The 22,725-nt window shown below is 38.8% G+C and overlaps 1 protein-coding gene across 28 annotated transcripts in view; it reads right to left on the reverse strand.

The window, feature by feature from the left end:
* Positions 1-22,725, reverse strand: part of neb (nebulin) — a 58,228-nt gene that overhangs the window by 23,376 nt on the left and 12,127 nt on the right. For 27 of the 28 annotated variants that reach the window (XM_067516247.1, XM_067516248.1, XM_067516263.1 and 24 more), the window contains 70 exons: positions 22,457-22,663; positions 22,258-22,362; positions 22,041-22,148; positions 21,638-21,949; positions 21,268-21,474; positions 21,058-21,162; positions 20,788-20,895; positions 20,362-20,673; positions 19,994-20,200; positions 19,786-19,890; positions 19,588-19,695; positions 19,181-19,492; positions 18,858-19,064; positions 18,648-18,752; positions 18,410-18,517; positions 17,906-18,217; positions 17,373-17,579; positions 17,158-17,262; positions 16,802-16,909; positions 16,389-16,700; positions 16,074-16,277; positions 15,603-15,707; positions 15,367-15,474; positions 14,747-15,058; positions 14,431-14,634; positions 14,169-14,273; positions 13,596-13,703; positions 13,194-13,505; positions 12,733-12,936; positions 12,474-12,578; positions 12,246-12,353; positions 11,838-12,149; positions 11,537-11,740; positions 11,332-11,436; positions 10,810-10,917; positions 10,380-10,691; positions 10,095-10,298; positions 9,889-9,993; positions 9,660-9,767; positions 9,254-9,565; positions 8,957-9,160; positions 8,614-8,718; positions 8,262-8,369; positions 7,795-8,106; positions 7,280-7,483; positions 7,041-7,145; positions 6,778-6,885; positions 6,361-6,672; positions 6,149-6,253; positions 5,872-5,970; positions 5,687-5,788; positions 5,480-5,587; positions 5,044-5,355; positions 4,836-4,940; positions 4,619-4,723; positions 4,409-4,513; positions 4,189-4,296; positions 3,972-4,082; positions 3,521-3,718; positions 3,304-3,408; positions 3,028-3,132; positions 2,832-2,936; positions 2,612-2,719; positions 2,376-2,489; positions 2,044-2,241; positions 1,374-1,478; positions 1,047-1,151; positions 827-934; positions 261-368; positions 35-142 (listed from right to left, as the gene is read on the reverse strand). In XM_067516247.1, coding sequence (XP_067372348.1) covers positions 35-142; positions 261-368; positions 827-934; positions 1,047-1,151; positions 1,374-1,478; positions 2,044-2,241; positions 2,376-2,489; positions 2,612-2,719; positions 2,832-2,936; positions 3,028-3,132; positions 3,304-3,408; positions 3,521-3,718; positions 3,972-4,082; positions 4,189-4,296; positions 4,409-4,513; positions 4,619-4,723; positions 4,836-4,940; positions 5,044-5,355; positions 5,480-5,587; positions 5,687-5,788; positions 5,872-5,970; positions 6,149-6,253; positions 6,361-6,672; positions 6,778-6,885; positions 7,041-7,145; positions 7,280-7,483; positions 7,795-8,106; positions 8,262-8,369; positions 8,614-8,718; positions 8,957-9,160; positions 9,254-9,565; positions 9,660-9,767; positions 9,889-9,993; positions 10,095-10,298; positions 10,380-10,691; positions 10,810-10,917; positions 11,332-11,436; positions 11,537-11,740; positions 11,838-12,149; positions 12,246-12,353; positions 12,474-12,578; positions 12,733-12,936; positions 13,194-13,505; positions 13,596-13,703; positions 14,169-14,273; positions 14,431-14,634; positions 14,747-15,058; positions 15,367-15,474; positions 15,603-15,707; positions 16,074-16,277; positions 16,389-16,700; positions 16,802-16,909; positions 17,158-17,262; positions 17,373-17,579; positions 17,906-18,217; positions 18,410-18,517; positions 18,648-18,752; positions 18,858-19,064; positions 19,181-19,492; positions 19,588-19,695; positions 19,786-19,890; positions 19,994-20,200; positions 20,362-20,673; positions 20,788-20,895; positions 21,058-21,162; positions 21,268-21,474; positions 21,638-21,949; positions 22,041-22,148; positions 22,258-22,362; positions 22,457-22,663 — 11,490 coding nt within the window. The remainder of the gene's footprint in view (positions 1-34; positions 143-260; positions 369-826; positions 935-1,046; positions 1,152-1,373; positions 1,479-2,043; positions 2,242-2,375; positions 2,490-2,611; positions 2,720-2,831; positions 2,937-3,027; positions 3,133-3,303; positions 3,409-3,520; positions 3,719-3,971; positions 4,083-4,188; positions 4,297-4,408; positions 4,514-4,618; positions 4,724-4,835; positions 4,941-5,043; positions 5,356-5,479; positions 5,588-5,686; positions 5,789-5,871; positions 5,971-6,148; positions 6,254-6,360; positions 6,673-6,777; positions 6,886-7,040; positions 7,146-7,279; positions 7,484-7,794; positions 8,107-8,261; positions 8,370-8,613; positions 8,719-8,956; positions 9,161-9,253; positions 9,566-9,659; positions 9,768-9,888; positions 9,994-10,094; positions 10,299-10,379; positions 10,692-10,809; positions 10,918-11,331; positions 11,437-11,536; positions 11,741-11,837; positions 12,150-12,245; positions 12,354-12,473; positions 12,579-12,732; positions 12,937-13,193; positions 13,506-13,595; positions 13,704-14,168; positions 14,274-14,430; positions 14,635-14,746; positions 15,059-15,366; positions 15,475-15,602; positions 15,708-16,073; positions 16,278-16,388; positions 16,701-16,801; positions 16,910-17,157; positions 17,263-17,372; positions 17,580-17,905; positions 18,218-18,409; positions 18,518-18,647; positions 18,753-18,857; positions 19,065-19,180; positions 19,493-19,587; positions 19,696-19,785; positions 19,891-19,993; positions 20,201-20,361; positions 20,674-20,787; positions 20,896-21,057; positions 21,163-21,267; positions 21,475-21,637; positions 21,950-22,040; positions 22,149-22,257; positions 22,363-22,456; positions 22,664-22,725) is intronic. The other variant, XM_067516271.1, reaches the window with a different exon arrangement.

The raw sequence follows: 22,725 nt of genomic DNA on the forward strand, positions 1-22,725 counted from the left end.
ATCGACTACTGTGTTGGGGTCAACACTATCTTACATCATTTATGATCTTGTGAGCTTTCCTTGCGCTGACAAAATTGACACCCTCTGGATGAATACTGTAAGACTTAGCTTTTGTCATCTCATAAGCCTCCTTGTACTTCACCTACACAAATAAAAGCAGAAGCATTATATTTAGAAACAGGGATATACACTGGCAACATGTCGTACTTGCTGTCATAAGAACAGATTGATTGGGTGATTGAAGAAAGTGAAATACTGACATTGCTTGAGACAATTCTATTTATCTTAGCCTGCTTGATTAGAGGAGTGTCCAAGGGTAGAGAGTAACCAGTGGCCATGGATTTCTTGTTTGCGTCTTTGTACAAGTTCTGAAAGAAGCACAACCAACACAACAGAATGAGACAGGGTGCAGCAGTTCAGCTCAATAAATAAATAAAAAAAACAATGTAATATTTTTAATACATTTGTTTTATTAAAAAGGTTAGAAATGTGTCTAAAATTATAGATTTGTGGCCAAAAGTATTACACTATGTTCACCTTTAATTTTTAAGGCACATACAAGTTTTCACACAGAAATAAAACAGGTTCTGTAGCAGATATTGTAAGAGTTGTGAAATTTACACTCATGCAGTGAAAGGATTGTGATTGTGTTATTATATGTGAATATCAAATCTCTGCTAAATACAGCATAATCAAATAAGTGGGGTAGTATGTGTAGGTTGCTCCATATATGTATAATATGTGCCAATATCTCTGAAATATATATAAGTATACTGTACACATAGGAGAGTAATTGTGCGGGTTCACTAAAAATGAAGAAACTTACATCACTCTGGATGTAGTTTGCCTGGCGTGCCCTTTCTGTTTCTATGGTAACAGCAGGGGCAGTGTTGGTGCCCTTGATGTTGGCGTTGTAGTCATAGCGGTAGTGCAACTGTAAAAGAAAATGAAAAATACGAAATGTATGGTCAATTTTATTTTGTTATGTTGAGAAACAAAGATAAAAATGTATTGACATCGTTTAGAAAATGTAAAGGGTCACTGACGTCGCTCAGGTTCTGAGCACTCTGCTTGACAGTCTCATACACTGGAGTCTCTGTCACCACCGAGTAGTTCTTGAAAGCCTCAATGCCTTTGGCTCTGTACTTGTTCTGGAATAACAAACAGAATAACATAGTCAGATTTGCTTCTACGAAAATCACCCTCGAGCAAGTCTATTGAAGTCTTGCAGGATCGGAAAGGAATATGATGTCAACTTTGTGCTAACAATAGAGGAATATGAAGAAAATTTGAGCAACAAAAAAAGCTCAAAGTTATAAACCACAATACTGACGAAAAAGACGAATGTATATATTGACTGGCCATGAGCTAACCTCACTCTGGAGCTCCATAGCATGCTTGACACGGATGATCTCAGGTGTGTCCCAGGCGTAGCAGCCAATGCCCTTCAGGTAGTTCATATCATCTTTGTAGAAGATCTGGCGAAAGCACAGACAAAAAACTATCAGGTTAAAGGAGCCTTCCTTGATACCGAACTTTCTTCTTTTAGGTCTAGTTTAAATAGTACATTTGAATGAATGCCATTAACCTTCTCTCTGACTTCCCTAAATTTAAATACGTCTCTATATCTAACAGAAAAATGCCTCCACATGACATCACTTGGAGGAACCTTTAGTTCAGATTATGTCATCTTGTTGATCTCACTATGGCATATCTAATCATGGTCACCCTGCTTTTCCAGAGCTCCCACAGATGGCATCATCTGAACTCCTAATGCTGAAAAACTCCTCCGGGTGATGTCATCTAGAGGAGTTTTCCAGCTGGAAAAATATTTTAATATATGGAAGTCAGAGGGAGGTTTTAAAGGATTAATGTACATTTACACCCTAAACTAAAACCACAGAAAGCCAGTTGAAAATTGGTGAAGTCAGCCTTAAAATAAAAGACAACATGCGAGAATATGGTTTTAACTTCAACTAATCTGTAGCTATTTTGGCTGCAAAGTAACAAGTACAGAAAATTACACTGAGGGCGGTTACTCACATCACTGAGCTGCTCATTGACTTTGCGAGCTTGGACGTAAACCTGCATGTCAGGCAGGCAGATCCACTGATGCAGATACTTGCGGTAGTTGACTTCACTGACTGAGGCCTGAGTGTTGTGGGCTGACAGGATCTCCAGCATGTCAGGTGGGATGTGGTTCTTGGCCTTAGTCTTCTCATAGCTCTCCTTGTACAGACGCTATAAAGATGGACGACAGATGGCTCCTAGGTTTAGCATTGCTTATTTTGGGCGTATAGTGCAACTTTTGTATTTGTCATTAAAAAAAAATGAACATAAGTAAAAGATTAAAGTGCAAAACTAATTTAACTTACATCTAAGACCAACTTTCCAGCTTTGATGCAGCGAGCAGTGCCAGGATCGTCCTCAAGACACTTGGGCAGACTGTAGAGGGATTTGAACTTCTCGTAATCTTCCTTGTACTTCACCTACATGGACAAGATGAGGCATATCCGCTGTTAAATGTCAATCAGTCACACTCTCATGCCAAATAAATCTTGGCACAGTAAAAACACTGGAGGAATTCAAAAGAACTTGTGGCTGAACTCACGTTGCTGAGAATGATCTTTTGGCTCTTGGCATGCTGCATGGCATGTGAGTCATGTGGAATCTGGTAGCTCGTGGCTTTGATTTTGTCCCAGGTAGCAGTGTAGTTTTTCTGTTGAGAGACAAGACATTTTCAATATGTAATATGTTAACAATAAATAAAAAAAAAAAAAAACGGAATCTTCTAGGTCACAAAAAATAGATATATATTTATCTGTATTTACGTTGCTGAAGAAGAGTTTGAAGTTTTGGCATCTAGCGTAGTCATGGGTATCCAGAACAGTGGTGTACAGGTGCTTCTGCTTTTGATAAGCCTCCCTGTAGTTGAGCTGTCAATATAATCAATGCAGTTGATTAGGTCATATTAAACTCAAAACAATATACATGTTTTCTTGTTTTTTTTAAATCAAGCTTACTTACATCACTGGCCCAGGTGTGCCCCAGGACAGCAGTCACATAAACTGGTGTGTCTGTCACAATGGAGTAATTGCTGAATTGTTTCTTGGCATCGTGTCTGTATTGCAGCTATAAGGGAAGATATTAGACTGGTTAAAGTATCACGGCTACACAAATAAAGCAATTTCTTTTATGAATTCCGTGACCAATCTTAAAATAAAATGGTCACTTCGTAAAAAACCAAATATCACATATAAATAGTTTTAAAAGTTCCCTATTCTCTTCCATGGTATTACTCACATCGCTCTGCAGTTCGTATGACTTCTTGGCGCGAACAATCTCTGGTGTGTCCCAGATATTGCAACCGATTCCCTTCATCCAGTTCAGATCATCCTTGTAAAACACCTAATAAATTACAACATCAAAAGGTACAGAATTATATGTTAAGTAATTGAGAGTTCACTTGGACATTTACACAATCTTTGCTTGTGAACATCAGCACCAGGGAAAGACCTACATCACTGAGAATCTCATTGGTCTTGCGGGCACGAATGGCGTCCTCCTGTTCAGGATGGCAGGTCCACTGGTGCAGGTAGGTACGGTACAGGACGTCACTTAACATGTCCTGGCAACGCTTAGCCACCTGGTTGGCAATGATGTCAGCTGGGATGTGGGTTTTGGTCTTGCTCTGATGGTATCCCTTATGATAGAGCCTCTGTGAAGACATGTCATGGAAAGTAGGAGATCTAGTCATTCAAAATGTGAAACAAATTAACCAAAACATATTATTATTACTATTCATATTATAACTAAAATAGATGTTTTAAAGGCTAGTATGTAGAAACATTTCATCTTAAAAGAAATTTCTATACCATTGTTTACCAGACTGCTTATATTGCGGTTGCATGTTGCATGTATTATGTATGTATTAAAGAATAGAACATAACTTTGGATAATTATTATCTTACCAGTCCCTTGTTTTTCTCCTGCTGTCCACAGTGCACCACTTCAGGGAAATCCACCAGTGTCCCAGCCATGTAATGACCTTTGGCCTTCTCATGGGAATTCTTATACTTGACCTAACAGAATCCAGAATAACAAATGTCAAAATTTCCTTTGAGAAGAAAACGTGATTGGATGTGTTTTTGTCTTATCAGTAATGATTAGTAAGTGTAAAATACTTACATCACTAGCGATTTCCCTGCTTTTTTTACCAATCACAAGTGGTATGTATTCATGGTTCAGCTGGTAGCTTGTAGCCTTTGTCTGGTCCCAGCTCTGTTTATATAGTTTCTGGAATCATACAAAGTAGTCACATTAAGAAAAAGGTGATAAAATATGTGATATATACTCTACAAATACAACAAATTAATCAGGAAATTAATGGATTTGCAAAGGATTTTACCTCACTAGTGATCTTGGAAACCTCCCTGCTATGGGCCAGTTGAGGAGTGTCATTTGAACCAATGTAATGACCTTTCTCTGCATTGAAAGTCTCTTTGTACTTGAGCTTTAGGAGGAATAAGATAAGATATTGAAGATTTCAGATTTGTTCATTATAATTGTTCATTATAATATATCGAGAAACGTGGCCAGATTTGATATTTTTCCATACATCACTGAGGTTGGCAGCATTTATCTTCGCTAAGACAATCTCAGGGCGGTCCACAATCAGGCTGAATTTGCCAAAGCCTTCGATAGCATTCTTCTTGTAGAGCCTCTGCAAGAGAAATTAAAACACCATGGTGAGACACCCAGATGAGCAAAATGTGCAGAAAACAAAGTAGCCAAATCCAATCAGAGTCAATCAGAGAGTCATATGGCCCACATACATCGTTGAGAATCTGCTGGGCCTTCTTGACCTTGACATGGTGAACTGATTCAGCTGGCATCCAGCCACAGCCACGGATCCATTCCATGTCAGCTCTATACACATTCTGAAAACAGAATCACATGTAAGTTTTCAGAGAAAAAGATCTCTCAAATTATTGTCAAAAAGATAAATGGGTCCTAATGTGATATGATTTTTATAGCACTCACATCGCTTTGAAGATCATAAACCTTTCTAGCCTGGACAACATCGTTCGAGTCTGGCAGACAGGTCCACTGGTGCAGATGAGTCCTGTAGTTGAAGTCATTGACTTGGATCTGGCATTTCTTGGCCAGTTCAAGATTAAGCATGTCCACTGGCAGGTGGAACTTGGTCTTAGACTTGTTGAAGTCCTTCTTGTACAGAACTTCACTGGCAATCTTGGCTGAGTTTATGGCTAACATGATTAGGGGGTCATCTTGGACACACCGTGCACCAATGTGGTGGCCAACCTGCCTACGATATCCCTCGTGGTACTTGTACTACAGGAGAGAAAAAAATCATTATCCACATATTGTCATATTAAAATAAAATAAAATAAGGAAACCTTCAGTCAATGTTATTTTTTTTTAAATCAAGTACATGTAACCTTCATCTGCTGCTTACCTGACTCTGCACTTTAGTTGTAAGAATGCACTGCTTGATTGGTACAGCATCTCCTGGCATGAAATAGCCGGTGGCTTTGACCTTATCCCACTGTTTGGTGTATAGTTTCTGCAAGAAATGATAATACGTATTAATATTTGTTTCATAATGTCCTTATTAGTGTGGTTTAATTAAAATACATATGAAATAAGTGGGGAGACATCTTACCGGGTGAATGTTCTTAGCCACCTCTCTGGCTGTGGCAAGAATTGGAGTGTCCACCAGGGAATACTTGGTCTTGTCCTGGTGCCAGGCCTCACGATACTTGGCCTGAAAACAGTACGAAATCAAAACTCAATTAATTTTCTTAACCACTTTGCTTTTAGGTGACAAAACAAAATTGTCCTCCTTACCTCATTGAGGACCTGGGCAGCATTCTTGGCGCAGACGAAGTCCATTCTATCGCTCAGAACTGTGTATTTCTGCTCATCTAACTTCAAACGGTAGCCTCTCTGTAAAAAAAAGGTAAGAAGCAAATGTATGAAAAACAATTCAGCGAATTTACTGAAGATACATATGTATCATTTTATTTCTTGCTTGTACTGCATACTTAATATTTTTGTAAATGATGATGTTTTTTATATGAACAGTAATTGCAGTCAGTGTTACATTTATCTGGTACAAACTTACATCAGCCAGGATCTTCTGTGCATGCTTAACCTTAATAACATCCACACTCTCATGTGGGAACCATCCACATCCACGTATCCACTCCATGTCAGCTTTGTACACAGCCTGAGAAAAAAATTCACCATTTGTATTTAAGTGTGTGGAAACAAAAAATGTGTACACTCAATTATAAGTCATCATATAACGTCAAACATTATTCATCATAAACCTACATTGCTCTGGAGATCGTAGGCCTTTCTGGCCTGGACCACATCGTTAGAGTCTGGCAGACAAGTCCACTGATGCAAATAAGTTCTGTAGTTGAAATCATTGACTTGGATCTGGCATTTCTTGGCCAGCTCAAGTGTGAGCATGTCAGCTGGCAGGTTGTACTTGGTCTTAGACTTGTTGAAATCTTTCTTGTACAAGGCATCACTGGCAATCTTGGCTGAGTTCATAGCCAACATGATAAGAGGGTCTTCTTGCACACACCTTGCCCCAATGTGATGACCAACCTGCTTACGGTATCCCTCGTGGTACTTGTACTTAAAGAGAAAAAAATGAAGCGTTAATCAAATTTCAGCAAGTAGCTTATTTATTAATTGGTTGCAATGAAATCCTATGTGTTTCATCTTCTCTTTTTTTCTTACATCGCTAATGATATTTCTGGATGCTTTAGCTTTCAGCACAGAGATAGCATCCTCCTTGATTTGGTAGCCCCTGGCCTTCTGGTCATCCCAAGCCTTTGTGTACAATTTCTGCAAAGAATTCACAGTGCAAGTACAATCAACAACGCTGTAAGCCGTAGTGTCATTATGGCATTAGAAATTTTCATACTTGATATTTATGACAGTGTCTTATTTGATTCAACATAGTCATGCAAGGTATACTGATTGTAATTATACAAACTTACATTGCTAACATTGATAGCATTGGCCTTAGACAGTTCAAAGGTGGGGGTGTTAGGTGGCAGGTGAATAATGAGCTTGTCTTTATTCCAGACTTCTTTGTATTTCCTCTGCGGAAAAAAAACACAACTTTTTTATTTTTACTCATTCATTTATACAGATATTTTTACAAAATGTTTATTGTTCAATTTAAATTACATTTCCAGGGAAAGCATTTAGAGTCCAAAAGGTTTTTAATACTCACGTCACTGAGCATGTCAGAATTTTGCTTGGACAAAACAATAGCTGGGAGGTCAACAACGCTGGTGAACTTGACAGTGCTTGGATGCTGGCGGTAAAGCCTTTCATTCAGAATAGTCTGGGCATGCTTAACTTTGAGGACATCCACAGATTCATGTGGTGACCAGCCACATCCTCTCAGCCACTCCAGATCAGCTTTGTATACGGCCTAAAAAACAAATGTGATTTTTAACCTCACCACTTGTCATTGTTTCTAACCTGATACTGTATGCTTTGCTATTATCTTTTGGTTCCATTATATTTGCGTGATGCATATCTATCTTCAAGTCAACGACCCTAAGGATGTGTTTGCAAGGTTAAGATGACTTTGGTAGAGATGGTGCAGTAATGCAGTTTTCATCATGTTCATTGGTAGCAGGTGTTGCAGTGAGAGTACGGTAAAAGCTACAGCCAAAATCTGAGCAATTCTCCTTTAGTTCGTCAACTAACCATAAGCCAAATATCTTAACACATACTTACATCACTCTGTAAGTCGTACACCTTTTTAGCCTGTACCACATCACTGGAGTCTGGCAGGCATGTCCACTGATGTAAGTGAGTTCTGTAGTTGAAATCATTCACTTGCTGCTGGCATTTCTTAGCCAGTTCAATTGTCAACATGTCCACTGGCAGGTGGTACTTGGTCTTCGTCTTGTTGAACTCCTTCTTATAGATGTTGTCACTCGAGATGTTGGCTACATGAGCAGCCAACATAATCAGTGGGTCATCTTTAACGCTGAGCGCACCAATATGATGGCCACACTGCTTGCGGAAACCAGCTTTGTATTTGTACTGAAAATTTGGAGCGGAAACATTTATAATTTTAATTTTTTAATACAAAAAACCCAGATGTGAAGTAAAAAAAAAAGAAAAACAAAACGCATGCAGTTTGGAAAGGGAGAAAATGAAGGGATATGAAATTTAATAAAACAGAACTACAGACTCACATCACTGACGATGTCTCGGGAGGCCTTGGCTGCTAAAACAGAAATTGCATCTTTGGGAAGGATGTAGCCTTTGTTGATGGTGTTCACAAAGCCTTCACGATAATATTTCTGGGGAAACAAGCATGATGCTGTGAAGGGTTCCAATAGTGTATATGCAGTGTGTGCTAATGATAGAAAATACAGCAGGTATACAGAAGAGAACTTCCTTTTAAATAGAATTTGTTCATTACTCAAACTGTTACACAATTTATTCCTTATGTTATGTAAAGTGAGTTAATTCATTCTTGATTTGATAACATTCTGCAATGGGCTTATTACTTTGTATTACTATGAGAAGAGGCAATGCATTTACCAGACTGGTGTTGAGTTTATTCTGTCTTGCCAAGAGGATCTCTGGTGTGTCAGGCATGATGTGAAGGATGGTCTTATCCTTCTCCCAGGCAGAAATATATGCTTTCTGTAAAGAGCAAGTTAAAATGGGTAACACAGTGAGACGTGACTTCATTTGACATTATTTTAAAACAAACTGAGGTTTTTCTAAATCAAGTTACTCCCTGATGTGTCAAACAATGGTAACTGTTGAAACATAATTTTTTGTCCTGTTTCCTAAGCCCACCCAATAGAGAGAAAATACAATAGAAAAAAAAACAATACAATGCAATCAAAGAACATCAAGTAATTTGTCCAATTTCTACCTTGTCCATGTTCTGGGCATTGGCCTGAGCAAGGGCATAAGGCATGTCAGTTGTCTTAGCAGTAAATTTAAAGTTGCTGGGATGCTGACGGTACTTCCTTTCATTCAGGATTTCAGCTGCTTTCTTGGCTTTCTCCACATCAAGTGAGCCGATTGGCACCCAACCTGTACCCTTGATCCAGTCCATATCAGCTTTGTACACAGCCTACAAGTAGGAGGACAAGAAGAGTAGGTGTATTCTCTAAATAAAAAGTATGAATACAATGCACAGCAAACATCAGATATTCGCAATACGTACATCACTCTGCAAGTTATAGGCCTTTCTGGCCTGGACCACATCATTGGAGTCTGGCAGACAGGTCCAGTTGTGCAGATGAGTCCTGTAGTTGAAATCATTGACTTGGATCTGACATTTCTTGGCCAGTTCAAGATTCAGCATGTCCACTGGCAGATGGAACTTGGTCTTAGATTTGTTAAAGTCCTTCTTGTACAATGCATCACTGGCAATCTTGGCTGAGTTCAGAGCCAGCATCATCAGTGGATCATCCTGGACACTGCGAGCACCAATGTGGTGACCGACCTGGTTACGGTATCCTGTTTTGTACTTGTACTGTGTAGAAAGAAAGAGTGAAGTGAGAAGTAGGAGAATGAACATTAACACACTTTAAATAAAAGAGAAAATCCTCTAATGGTAGGTGACGTACATCACTGATTATATTTCTTGCATGTTTGGCAGCAATAACAGATACAGCATCAGCTTTAAGGTCATAGCCCTTTCTGAAGATTTCCTCAACACCTTCCCTGTATAGTTTCTGAAAAAAAAATCAAATACATGAATTATATAATGAAAACCATGAAACCTATGACACTGATATTCACTGACAGGAAAGTTATATAAATACATCAGGACAAAAAACAAAAAAACAAAAGTACCTTGCTGATGTTGTAAGCATTAGTTTTGGAAAGCAACAGTTCAGGGGTGTCAGGTTGTATATGAATCTTAATCTTCTCAGCCTCCCAAGCAGCAATGTATTTTTTCTATGGTGACAAACAGAAAACGAAAGATAAAACACAAATGCAATCAAAACTGTGAAAATGTGAAACAATATATACATAAAGAGGTCAGCAATATCATTTACCTGGTTGATTACATCAGCATTTGCTTTGGCTAAGACCATGGGCATAGAAGTCATGTCAGTCTTATACTTAAATGTGTCCGGCTTCTGTCTGTAAAGACGTTCGTTGAGAATTTTTGCAGCATTCTTGGCCTTCACTACATCCAGTGAACCAATGGGGATCCATCCTACACCTACAACTTCATCCATGTCAGCTTTGTACACAGCCTGGTAGAGAGAGCATATACACCTTAACCACAGTCAACATGTTATGTTGAGTTATGTTTGATATGTCACAAAAGTGCTTACATCACTCTGAAGATTATAGGCCTTTCTGGCCTGGACAACATCATTGGAGTCTGGCAGACAAGTCCACTGGTGCAGATGAGTCCTGTAGTTGAAGTCATTGACTTGGATCTGACATTTTTTGGCCAGTTCAAGATTCAGCATGTCCACTGGCAGGTGGAACTTGGTCTTAGACTTATTGAAGTCCTTCTTGTAGAGGAAATCACTGGCAATCTTGGCTGAGTTCAGAGCCAGCATAATCAGTGGATCATCGTGGATGCTGCGAGCACCAATGTGGTGACCGACCTGCTTACGGTATCCTGTTTTGTACTTGTACTAATAAAATCAGCAGAAAATAATTGAGGTTAAGACTACAACAGCTCTAACTTTGTCTTATTCTAGTATGTCAATCGGATGTACAGGGATAGTATATGATGCCAAATGGAATACTTACATCACTTATAATCTCCCTGGAGGCCTTAGCAGCCTTGACAGAGATTGCATCTGAAGGAAGGAAGTAGCCCTTTTTAATTGTGGCCTCATAACCTTGTCTGTATTGTTTCTGCAAGGAGAGAGAGAGATTAATGATAAATGATCGATGCATAAAAAAACAACTCAATAACAACACTAAAAAAATCCATTTAAAGATTTCATGAATGGAGGTAGGTTATAACTGTGGCATTTAGACAAGCTTAAGGACTTGCAGAATAGGATGGTAAAGTTTTTAGTATGTTTAAGATTTCACATTTTTAGAACCACCCACAAGTATTTCAAGTCAGAGCAATCTGAATGAAGTTTAAGGTGGTAAATAGGTACATTCAAATGCTAGCAAGAGGCTTCTAAATATTGTGTTGATTATTTTAAACAGTTATGAGACTGCCACACCTCCACCATGACAACAAATCTTGTCAAACAGAGATATCCAGCTTCACATACCAAATAAAGTAGGATTCTTCTTCATAAGAATTATACTAACCTTGCTCATGTTGAAAGCATTCTGATGAGACAGGAGGATCTCGGGTGTGTCTGGGTTTATGTGGACCTTTGTCTTGTCCTTCTCCCATGCCTCAGTGTACAGACGCTAAAACAATGTGCAAATAGTCCCAGTGTTAATGGGTATAATTACTTAAAGAGACTGAGAGAAATATCTCTCTGCCAAATCCAGATATAGAGAATTCTACCTTGTTCATGGTCAGGGCATTATTTTTTGCCAGAACAATGTTCATGGCATCTGTGAGGCTGGTGAAGGGAACAGTGCTTGGGTGCTGGCGGTACTTTCTCTCATTCAGGATCTCTGCAGATTTCTTTGCTTTCTCCACGTCAAGTGAGCCAATGGGGACCCAACCCAGGCCCTGGAGCCACTTCAGATCTGCTTTGTATACAGCCTGTAATATGCAGTTGTACAAGATTTAGTTCTGGACACACTTTGTACAATGACAGAAAAGGACCAACAAAAACAAATTACCATTAGGATACACTCACATCACTTTGTAGGTCATAGGCCTTTCTGGCCTGGACCACATCATTGGAGTCTGGTAGACAAGTCCACTGGTGCAGATGAGTCCTGTAGTTGAAGTCATTGACTTGGATCTGACATTTCTTGGCCAGTTCAAGATTCAGCATGTCCACTGGCAGGTGGAACTTGGTCTTAGACTTGTTAAAGTCCTTCTTGTACAATACATCACTGGCAATCTTGGCTGAGTTCAGAGCCAGCACAAGCAGAGGGTCATCCTGGACACTGCGAGCACCAATGTGGTGACCGACCTGCTTACGGTATCCTGTTTTGTACTTGTACTGAAAAAAGAAAGTATTAAGGTTCCATGGTTATTGTATGTGTACAGTAATAAATGTGTGGAAACTCTTCACCAATGGTCAAATCTAACAGCTTACATCACTGGCAATGTCCCTGGAAGCCTTGGCAGCGATAATGGAAACGGCATCATTGCGCAGATCATAACCCTTCTTCTTGGCATCTTCATGAGCCTGCTTGTACTTTTTCTGTAAAAAAATGCAATCAACCCAGAGATATTAAGTTTAATCCATTCATCATCTGTGATGTGTGAACTCCAAGGAACTCCAAGTTAAGATAATAACTTAACTGTGTAATTTTTCACTTACCAAACTGTAGTTGAAATTGTTTGCTTTGGCTAATAGGACATCCATTGCATCAGGCATGATGTGTATCTTTGTCTTCTGATTTTCCCAGGCTTCAATATACCCTTTCTGCAGTTAGAAAAACCAACGACATGAAAATGTACAGACTGTATGACCTTTGCAAAGATGCATTTTACTATAACATAATTTACTTATCACATCCAAATATATGCAGCCGTTTTGTTATATATATTATATTATATTTCTACACATGATATGATACCTTGTTCATAAGCTGAGCATTTGCCTTAGCCAGCACTATGGGCATGTCTTCAGTAGTGAGTTTGAATTTGAAGCTGCCTGGGTGCTGACGATACTTTCTCTCACTCAGGATCTCACCAGCTTTCTTCGCCTTCTCAACATCCAGTGAGCCTATTGGCACCCATCCAATACCCTGCATCAAACTCAAATCCTCCTTGTAAACAGCCTAGATGAAATAATAAATTTTTAAGGTTACAAATGTTGCACAAATTCAAAAGTATACTTTACATCTACAAAGAGGAAAACATTTGAATGACTGAGTAAATAAGTGAGTGATGCATTTGAAATAAAGTTTAACATTCTGTAGGTCGGTGAAATTAAAAATGTATACAATAATCGATTAATAATCGTTAGGCTAAAGCAGGGTATATAATCCAAAATGTACATATTTAATTTCACCACAATTAATCATCATAAACCTACATCGCTCTGAAGATCATAGGCCTTTCTGGCCTGGACGACATCATTGGAGTCTGGCAGACAAGTCCACTGGTGCAGATGAGTCCTGTAGTTAAAGTCATTGACTTGGATCTGACATTTCTTGGCCAGTTCAAGATTCAGCATGTCCACTGGCAGGTGGAACTTGGTCTTAGATTTGTTAAAGTCCTTCTTGTACAATACATCACTGGCAATCTTGGCTGAGTTCAGAGCCAGCATCATCAGTGGATCATCCTGGACACTCCGAGCACCAATGTGGTGACCGACCTGCTTACGATATCCTGTTTTGTACTTGTACTGGAAGAAAAATTAAAGAAAGTTGCTTAGTTAAGTGTATAGTAGAAAATGTATGTAACTGTTCACCAATTGTCAAGTCTCAAAGCTTACATCACTGGCAATGTCCCTGGAAGCCCTGGCAGCGATGATGGATATGGCATCATTGCGCAGATCATAACCCTTCTTCTTGGCATCTTCATGAGCCTGCTTGTACTTTTTCTATAAGGAAACACAAACATCCAGCAGATGTTTTCATTTTTCTTTGTATATGGGGCTATGTGATAACTATACCAAAAGTATTTAACTTGAAGTTGTATTTTGACAGTATGATAACATATTACATTCTGTTGATTCCAAGCAATAAGAATAACAAATTTAGCTTATATTTTAGGTTTAGATATATTAAGAGTTTGTCCGAAGAAGTGCATAGTGGAATTACAGAATTATACAGAATTATTAATTATTATTAATTAAACAGAATTATTTCACAGGTAATTTAGTGCCTTTTATGTGACGTTGCATACCATGATATATATGTACCAATATCAGAAATGTACCGCTAGTAATTTCAAAATATTGATTTAAAGCACATCTCCCAGCTTAATCGAGAATAAACGTAAATAAGAGAAGCTGTACTACAACATATATATACATATATATATATATATATATACTTTCACTTACCAGACTGTAGTTGAAATTGTTGGCTTTGGCTAAAAGAACATCCATAGCATCAGGCATGATGTGGATCTTTGTCTTCTCATTCTCCCAGGCTTCAATATACGCTTTCTACAATCAGGAAAAACCAACAACTTGAGAATTTACTGACATTGCAAACTCTGCAAGGATGCATTTTATGACAAAATACTCCTTTATCATATCTATATGTAGCTTATATATTTGTTTGATATGATGCTATATAATGTATCAGAATACGATTTCATACCTTGTTCATAACCTGAGCATTTGTCTTAGCCAGTACTATGGGCATGTCTTCAGTAGTAAGTTTGAATCTAAAGTTGCTTGGGTGCTGACGATACTTTCTCTCACTCAGGGCCTCACCAGCTTTCTTCACCTTCTCAACATCCAGTGAACCTATTGGCACCCATCCAATACCCTGCATCAGCCTTAAATCCTCCTTGTAAACAGCCTAGATGAAACGGTTTTAGGTAAAAGGTTTTAATAGGTAAAAATGTTGTAAGGCATCACAAAATGTAAACATAAAAACTTTCCACAGTATAAATGCAAGAACTAATACTCACATCACTCTGTATGTCATATGCGTGTCTGGCCTGGACAACATCACTGGAGTCTGGCAGACAGGTCCAGTTGTGCAAATGAGTCCTGTAGTTAAAGTCATTGACTTGGATCTGACATTTCTTTGCCAGTTCAAGATTCAGCATGTCCACTGGCAGGTTAAACCTGGTCTTGGACTTGTTAAAGTCCTTCTTGTATAGAGCATCACTGGCAATCCTGGCTGAATTCAGAGCCAGCATGAGCAGAGGATCATCCTGGACACTGCGAGCACCAATGTGGTGACCGACCTGCTTACGGTATCCTGTCTTGTACTTGTACTGCAAATTATGAACAAAAGTGATCAAAATATTATGGGTTTTGTACAGCAATTATACCAATAGTAATACTGTTTTCCAAAATATATGTTGGCATACACTAAGCATATAAATATGCATGTAAACAATGTATTTTTACTAATATTTAGCAATAGTATAAATAGTATACTGCATGGAAAATAAATCTTTTAGTCAAATGATGGCTTTACTGCTAAATGTAAAAATGGTATTAAAATGTGAAATGTATATTACATTTTTAGATCAAATATTATTTGTGCTACTTGCAAAGAGTTGAAATTAAATGGCTTTACATCGCTGGCAATGTCCCTTGAAGCTCTTGCTGCCTTAATGGAAATGGCATCATTACGCAGGTTGTATCCCTTCTTTTTGGCCTCTTCATTTGCCTGCTTGTATTGTTTCTATATAAAGGGAAAAATACCACAAGAAATTGAAACATCTTCTGAGAAATGTTGAGGAATTTAAGAGTATATTATTTTAAAGCAAAGACAACAGCTCAACTTTTTTTTTCTTAATACTTGATAGTCACCTCACTGTAGTTGACTCTGTTTGCTTTGGCTAGCAGGATGTCCATAGCATCAGGCATAATGTGAATGGTAGTCTTGTCTTTCTCCCAGGCTTTAGTGTAAGCACTCTGTAAGGGTTATTTGTTCGTTAAGTTTCCACACAAAATTAAAAAACCAGAGATAATGTCATCAAGATGCATTCATATTAGAATGAATACTAATTTTAGACAAAAGTGTTGTTGGTAACATAGACTTTGTGAATTGGATTTACTATATTTAATCTAGTCGATCAGAGAAGCCACAGAACAGAATTCTTTATCACTGTTGTGGTGAATATAATGAACCTTTCACACAAAGAATTTTGGGTTAAATATCAGTAATAGTTAAAAGGATAGTAAGCACAGATCTTTTTATGTAGATGATGTCATTTTGTTTTTGCTACAGAGCTAGAAAGACTAAACCATTTGAATTATGAAAAACTGCAAAAGAAATACCTTGTTCATGATATCAGCATTGGCTTTTGCCAATGCCAGGGGCATGTCTTCTGTAGAGACCTTGAATCTAAAGTTGCTTGGGTGCTGACGATACTTTCTCTCACTCAGGACCTCACCAGCTTTCTTCGCCTTCTCAACATCCAGTGAACCTATTGGCACCCATCCAATACCCTGCATCAGCCTTAAATCCTCCTTGTAAACAGCCTAGATGAAACGGTTTTAGGTAAAAAGTTTTAGTAGGTAAAATTTTGTAAGAAATCACAAAATGTAAACATAAAAACTTTCCACAGTATTCATGCAAGAATTAGTACTCACATCACTCTGTATGTCATATGCGTGTCTGGCCTGGACCACATCATTGGAGTCTGGCAGACAGGTCCAGTTGTGCAGATGAGTTCGGTAGTTAAAGTCATTGACTTGGATCTGACATTTCTTGGCCAGTTCAAGATTCAGCATGTCCACTGGCAGGTTGAACCTGGTCTTGGACTTGTTAAAGTCCTTCTTGTATAGAGCATCACTGGCAATCCTGGCTGAATTCAGAGCCAGCATGAGCAGAGGATCATCCTGGACACTGCGAGCACCGACGTGGTGTCCAACCTGCTTACGGTATCCTGCCTTGTACTTGTACTACAGAAGCAAGTGTGAGAGTTTTCAGGACCAAAAACTGGTGAGAGCAGAAACATCACACATATGTAGGAGTAATAAAGCATAGAAATAATCACACTTACATCACTAGCAATAGCAGTAGAGGCTTTAGCAGCCTTGACCGAAATGGCATCAGCACGAAGATTATGGCCCTTCTTCTTGGATAGCTCATTATCCAATTTGTACAGTTTCTAAGGAGAGAAAATATATATTTTAAAAGGAAAGCATATGTACTCTCAAATTAACACATTAATACTCTAACTTGAGTATTAAAAAATTACTATATAGTACATGGTGTCCTTTGCAAAGATCCTTCACTTTACTTCTGACTTCTAAAGCTTTGGCACAGCACTATATATTTCTTTTCTATTAGAAACGTTGACAGATCTTTTAGAAAATGGGGAAATTCTGTAGAATTTTTTTAGATATTACGCTGTACCTCACTGTAGTTTCTTTTGTTTCCTCGAGCCAGAGCAATGTCCATTGCATCAGGCATGATATGGATTGAAGTCTTGTCCTTTTCCCATGCTTTGGTGTAGGATTGCTATATGGCAAAATGTGGTAATTTAATTACATACATACCAGGAAGGATACATTGAATCTCATTGAATATTGAATATTGAATTTTGTTTTATGACAAGTCTCATCCAGTACCTTATCCATAATCTGGTTGTTGGCAGTGGCCAGCATCAGATCCATGGACTGCATGTCCTTAGTGAATTTGAATTTGCTGGGATGTTGACGGTATCGTTTTTCACATAAGGCCTGGCCAGCTGTCTTTGCTTTCTCAACATCGAGTGACCCAATAGGAACCCATCCTATTCCTTTCATGAAGCTCTCATATTCACTCTTGTACTGGTTCTAATGAAGAATATAAACAGAAACAGTGATCCTTCACAATGCCGCACAACTACAAACAGTAATGGTTAATGTAAATGTAAAGAAGTCTTAGTTTTAAAATCTTCCAAAAATAAATATAATTTAAACTATTAAGTCACACCTCTATTGTACATACATCACTGGCAATGAACTGCTATTCCAAGGCAGCTTCTACCATGTAGAAAGTTTATGTGTATTTATTAATTTCTTCTACTGGATATCCATCAGTTATACTGTATAAGAACTATTTCTGCTAACATGCATCAATTATACTAACATTACATCATGCTAACGTACAAAAAACCTACATCACTCTGAATCTCCATCATGTTGCGACACCGTTGAAGGTGCAAATTGTCAGGCAGAAGCAAGAAGCTGTGGGGGATCTTTCTGTATCCAGCCATAGATTGAACAGCAGAGGCCTGCTTGGCTTGGACCACACTCCACATGTCCACTGGGGTGTGATACTTCAGCTTGGCCTTGTGGTAGTCCTTCTTGTAGTTCTTGTCACTCTGCATTTTGGCTACTTGCATGTAGTGAACCAACAGAGGATCATCCTGAACACTGCGGTGGCCGACATGGTGGCCTCTGGCCTTCTCGTAAGCCAGCTTGTACTTATACTGCGACAGCAAACACATACTTTATCAATTATAAAGACTCTAGCCTAGTGCTTTGTAATTTTAATTTAGGCCAAGGGGTACAGATATTCTACATTAGCTAATGTTCAAATTATGTTTTAAAATAAATTATAATGATATAATATAATTGTATTTTATAGGAATTTTTAGATTAACATGTATTCTACAACTTACATTACTGGCAATAGTGGTACCGGATTTGGCAGCAAGAATTGGGATGGCATCTGCTTTGAGGTTGTAGCCCTTGTTGGCCATCTCCACAAGACCAGCTTTGTAAAGTTTCTGTAAAATACATAATAGTAAGACAGCAACAAAACTAAGTTTCCATTTATGAAAACATCATACTTAACCGTATTAACCATTAAAAGCATTTTTGTTTTGTTTTTTATCAGTTGATGATGTTCCCTCTTACATTGCTCATATTAAGGGCATTAGCCTTGGCCAAGATGATGTCGGGAGAATCTGGCATGATGTGGACTTTCAGCTTATCTTTTTCCCAAGCTGCAGTGTACGCTTTCTGTAAATAAAGACATCAGAAAAACAAAAAGGAGTACTGATGACAACAACCTTCATGAAAATGTTTGTAGCACTGCACGTTCGAGTACAGTTAAGGAGGCTGAACCTTGTTCATGATCTGATTGTTGGCAGTAGCCAGGGCCACGTCCATGGAGTCCATCAGCTTAGTGGACTTGAAGTTGGATGGATGAGTGCGGTACTTCTTCTCACTCAGAATCTTGCCGCCAAGTTTAGCAGTCTCAACAGTAAGTGAGCCAATAGGCACCCATCCAATACCCTTGATATAGTTGTTCCATTCTGACTTGTAGTCCCACTGGAAACAAATGTAAGATCTCATGAATCATGAAAAGTGATCATACAACAATTATCTACATTTAGAAAAACAATACAATTGTTGTGGACATAGTACAGTTGACATTTCAAACTCACATCACTAGACTGGATGCTCATGTTGCGAGCCAGCACTAGGTTTAGGGCATCAGGCAGGAGAAGATTACTGTGATGGATCTGCCTGTATCCAGTCATAGTTTGAGCAGCAGAGGCCTGCTTGGCATGGACCACACTCCACATGTCAACTGGGGTGTGATACTTCAGTTTGGATTTGTGGTAGTCCTTCTTGTAGTTCTTTTCACTTTGCATTTTGGCTACTTGCATGTAGTGAACCAACAGAGGATCATCCTGAACACTGCGGTGGCCGACATGGTGGCCTCTCGCCTTCTCGTAAGCCAGCTTGTACTTATACTGTAAAAGTAATCAAACACATGCTTATCATTTATGAAGGGATTTAGTAGGTTAACTTTACACTTAATGATTTGATACACAAAGTTCCAACTTACATTACTGGCAATATTAGTACCAGACTTGGCAGCCACAATGGGAATGGCATCTGCTTTGAGGTTGTAGCCTTTATTAGCCATCTGCACAAGACCAGCTTTATAAAGTTTCTGTAAAAGACCAAAAAAAGTTTTATAATTACAAACATTATATCATTTGTAGCAAATATATACATTTTCAAATGTTATTTATCATTTTACATTGCTCATATTGAGGGAATTAGATTTGGCCAGGAGAATCTCAGGAGAATCAGGCATGATGTGCACTTTCAGTTTGGCCTTTTCCCAAGCTGCAGTGTACGCTTTCTGTGGAAAAGAACATACCAGAAAACCAAATGAATTCTAATGCTTATAGACAAGATTATTAGTAGCATTTTGCATCCTGCACACCACACGTAGCATGCTGCACCTTGTTCATGATCTGGTTGTTGGCAGTAGCCAGGGCCACGTCCATGGAGTCCATCAGCTTAGTGGACTTGAAGTTGGATGGATGAGTGCGGTACTTCTTCTCACTCAGAATCTTGCCGCCAAGTTTAGCAGTCTCAACAGTAAGTGAGCCAATAGGCACCCATCCAATACCTTTGATATAGTTGTTCCACTCTGATTTGTAGTCCCACTAAAAGGTGAGGAGGTTAAGATAGTTATTAATTCTAAACTTAAGATAAATGTGTGAATTTCCAATTCCTTAAACACTGCAGATTCAAAGTTGTTAAATTTCAAACATGTTTTTGATCTTAAAAGACATAATTCATGATCAAAACTGGCACTGCCACTCACATCGCTTGACTGGACGTTCATGGTGCGACACCGTTGCAGGTGCAAATTGTCAGGCAGAAGCAAGAAGCTGTGGGGGATCTTTTTGTATCCAGCCATAGTTTGAGCAGCAGAGGCCTGCTTGGCTTGGACCACACTCCACATGTCCACTGGGGTGTGATACTTCAGCTTGGATTTGTTGTAGTCCTTCTTGTAGTTCTTGTCACTCTGCATTCTGGCTATATTCATGTAATGAACCAAAAGAGGATCATCCTGGAGGCTGCGGAAGCCAACGTGGTGGCCTCTGGCCTTCTCATAATCTTTTTTGTATTGGACCTAAAAGATAAAAAGGCAAAGGTGTTGTTACCTGTAGATAATAGTGACACTTTCAGTTAAATGAAAGGAACTTCTAAATAAATATTGTGTTGCAAAGATTTATTATTTCCATACATTGCTGGCAATATGTCTGCCATGCTTGGCATGTAAAATAGGAATAGCATCAGGCTTCAGGTCGTATCCCTTGGCAATAGTTTCCAGCCACTTGTGTTTGTAGTGACTCTGTGGATAAACAGTAAAGTGTTAGGACAATGTTTCGAACACAAATGATGCTGACCTAAACTCAGCTTTTCATTTAAGTCATATTCCTTTGGCTTGCACATCAGGCCGATAAAACGGCATCAACAGTAACTTTAGCGTTCAGGAAATGTATTGTCTTCTAACCTCGCTAAGCGTCTGGGCATTGAATTTAGCTTGGAGGAATTGAGGGCTGTCAGGGGGCAGATGGTAAGTGTGCATGAACTTCTCACCAGAAGCTTTGTATGCAGTCTAGAGGACAGAGAAAGAACAGAGGATATGTGTAAGGCACTTGTAGAGGTTTTGGTCAAACATGCATTCATAATTTTAAATAATGTGGAGAAAAGACATCCTTACTTTGTCCAGCTGCTTCGTGTTGGCCATAGCCAGGACCATGTTCATGGCGTCAGTCTTACTTGTGAATTTCAAAGTGCTGGGATGCTGCCGGTAGTGTATTTCGTCCAGTGCAGCTCTGGCAGTTTTGGCTTTCTCAACATCCAGAGAACCGATGGGGACCCACCCTGAGCCTTTGTAGTAGTTGGTGTAATCTGACTTGTAGACATTCTGTGAACATAAAGACAGAAGAACAGTTCCTGTTTCAAGGTTTTGAGAACTTAGATTCATCCCAAGTGCATATTGCTTTGCCATTGTGTATACATTGCAATATTCTTTTATATCAAATATACTAGCATTACATCTCAACATTCAGGTAAAAGTGAAAACCTACATCACTCTGAATCTCCATCATGTTGCGACACCGTTGCAGGTGCAAATTGTCAGGCAGAAGCAAGAAGCTGTGGGGGATCTTTCTGTATCCAGTCATAGATTGAACTGCAGAGGCCTGCTTGGCTTGGACCACACTCCACATGTCCACTGGGGTGTGATACTTCAGCTTGGATTTGTTGTAGTCCTTCTTGTAGTTCTTTTCACTCTGCATTTTGGCTACCCTCATGTAGTGAACAAGCAGAGGATCATCCTGGAGGCTACGGAAGCCAACATGGTGGCCTCTGGCCTTTTCATAAGCCAACTTATACTTGTACTGTATAGAGAAAAATGTTACATATTATGAATAACTCTACTAAATGCAGTTACATTGGAAAAGTTTTATTAATGATATTATAGTAACATACATTACTGGCAATGTCTCTGGAGGTTTTTGCTGCAACAATAGGAATGGCATCTTCCTTCATGTGATGTCCTTTGAGCAGATCTTGACGGTGTTCATATTTGTAGTAATTCTAAATATATAGATATTAAGATAATTAGTGTTATGTTATAAATATGCTACCAACTTATTTCATACATGCTCAATGGCTGAAAACTATTATACAGGAAAGTTTAACTAACCTGGCTGATGTTGACAGCATTGTATCTGGCTTGCATTAGTTCAGGGGTATCAGGAGGGAGATGGTAAGTGTGCACGAATTTCTCTCCACTGGCCCTATATGCTTTCTGCACAAATACAGGGAAAAGATTGATTTATATGCATTCTGAGAAATAATTCCTGGACAAAAATGGTAAGAGCAAATTGTCTCGCTCCCCTCACCACATTTAGGGTCTTGGCATTAGTCTTGGCCAATTCCATGTTCATGGAATCTAGGGGACTAGTGAATTTGAAGGTGGCAGGGTGTTGACGGTACTTCTTCTCATTCAAAGCGGCAGCTGCTGTCTTGGCTTTTTCCACATCAAGGGAACCAATGGGAATCCAGCCAATTCCCTTAACTGAGGTCTCATAATCCATTTTATAATTGTTCTGGAAAATAATACGGACAGCAAAGAGAAGATTAAACAAAAAAGACTTCCCTACGTTTTGTC

The sequence above is a fragment of the Channa argus genome, chromosome 9 (genome assembly GCF_033026475.1).
Source record: "Channa argus isolate prfri chromosome 9, Channa argus male v1.0, whole genome shotgun sequence".
Lineage (NCBI taxonomy): Eukaryota > Metazoa > Chordata > Actinopteri > Anabantiformes > Channidae > Channa > Channa argus.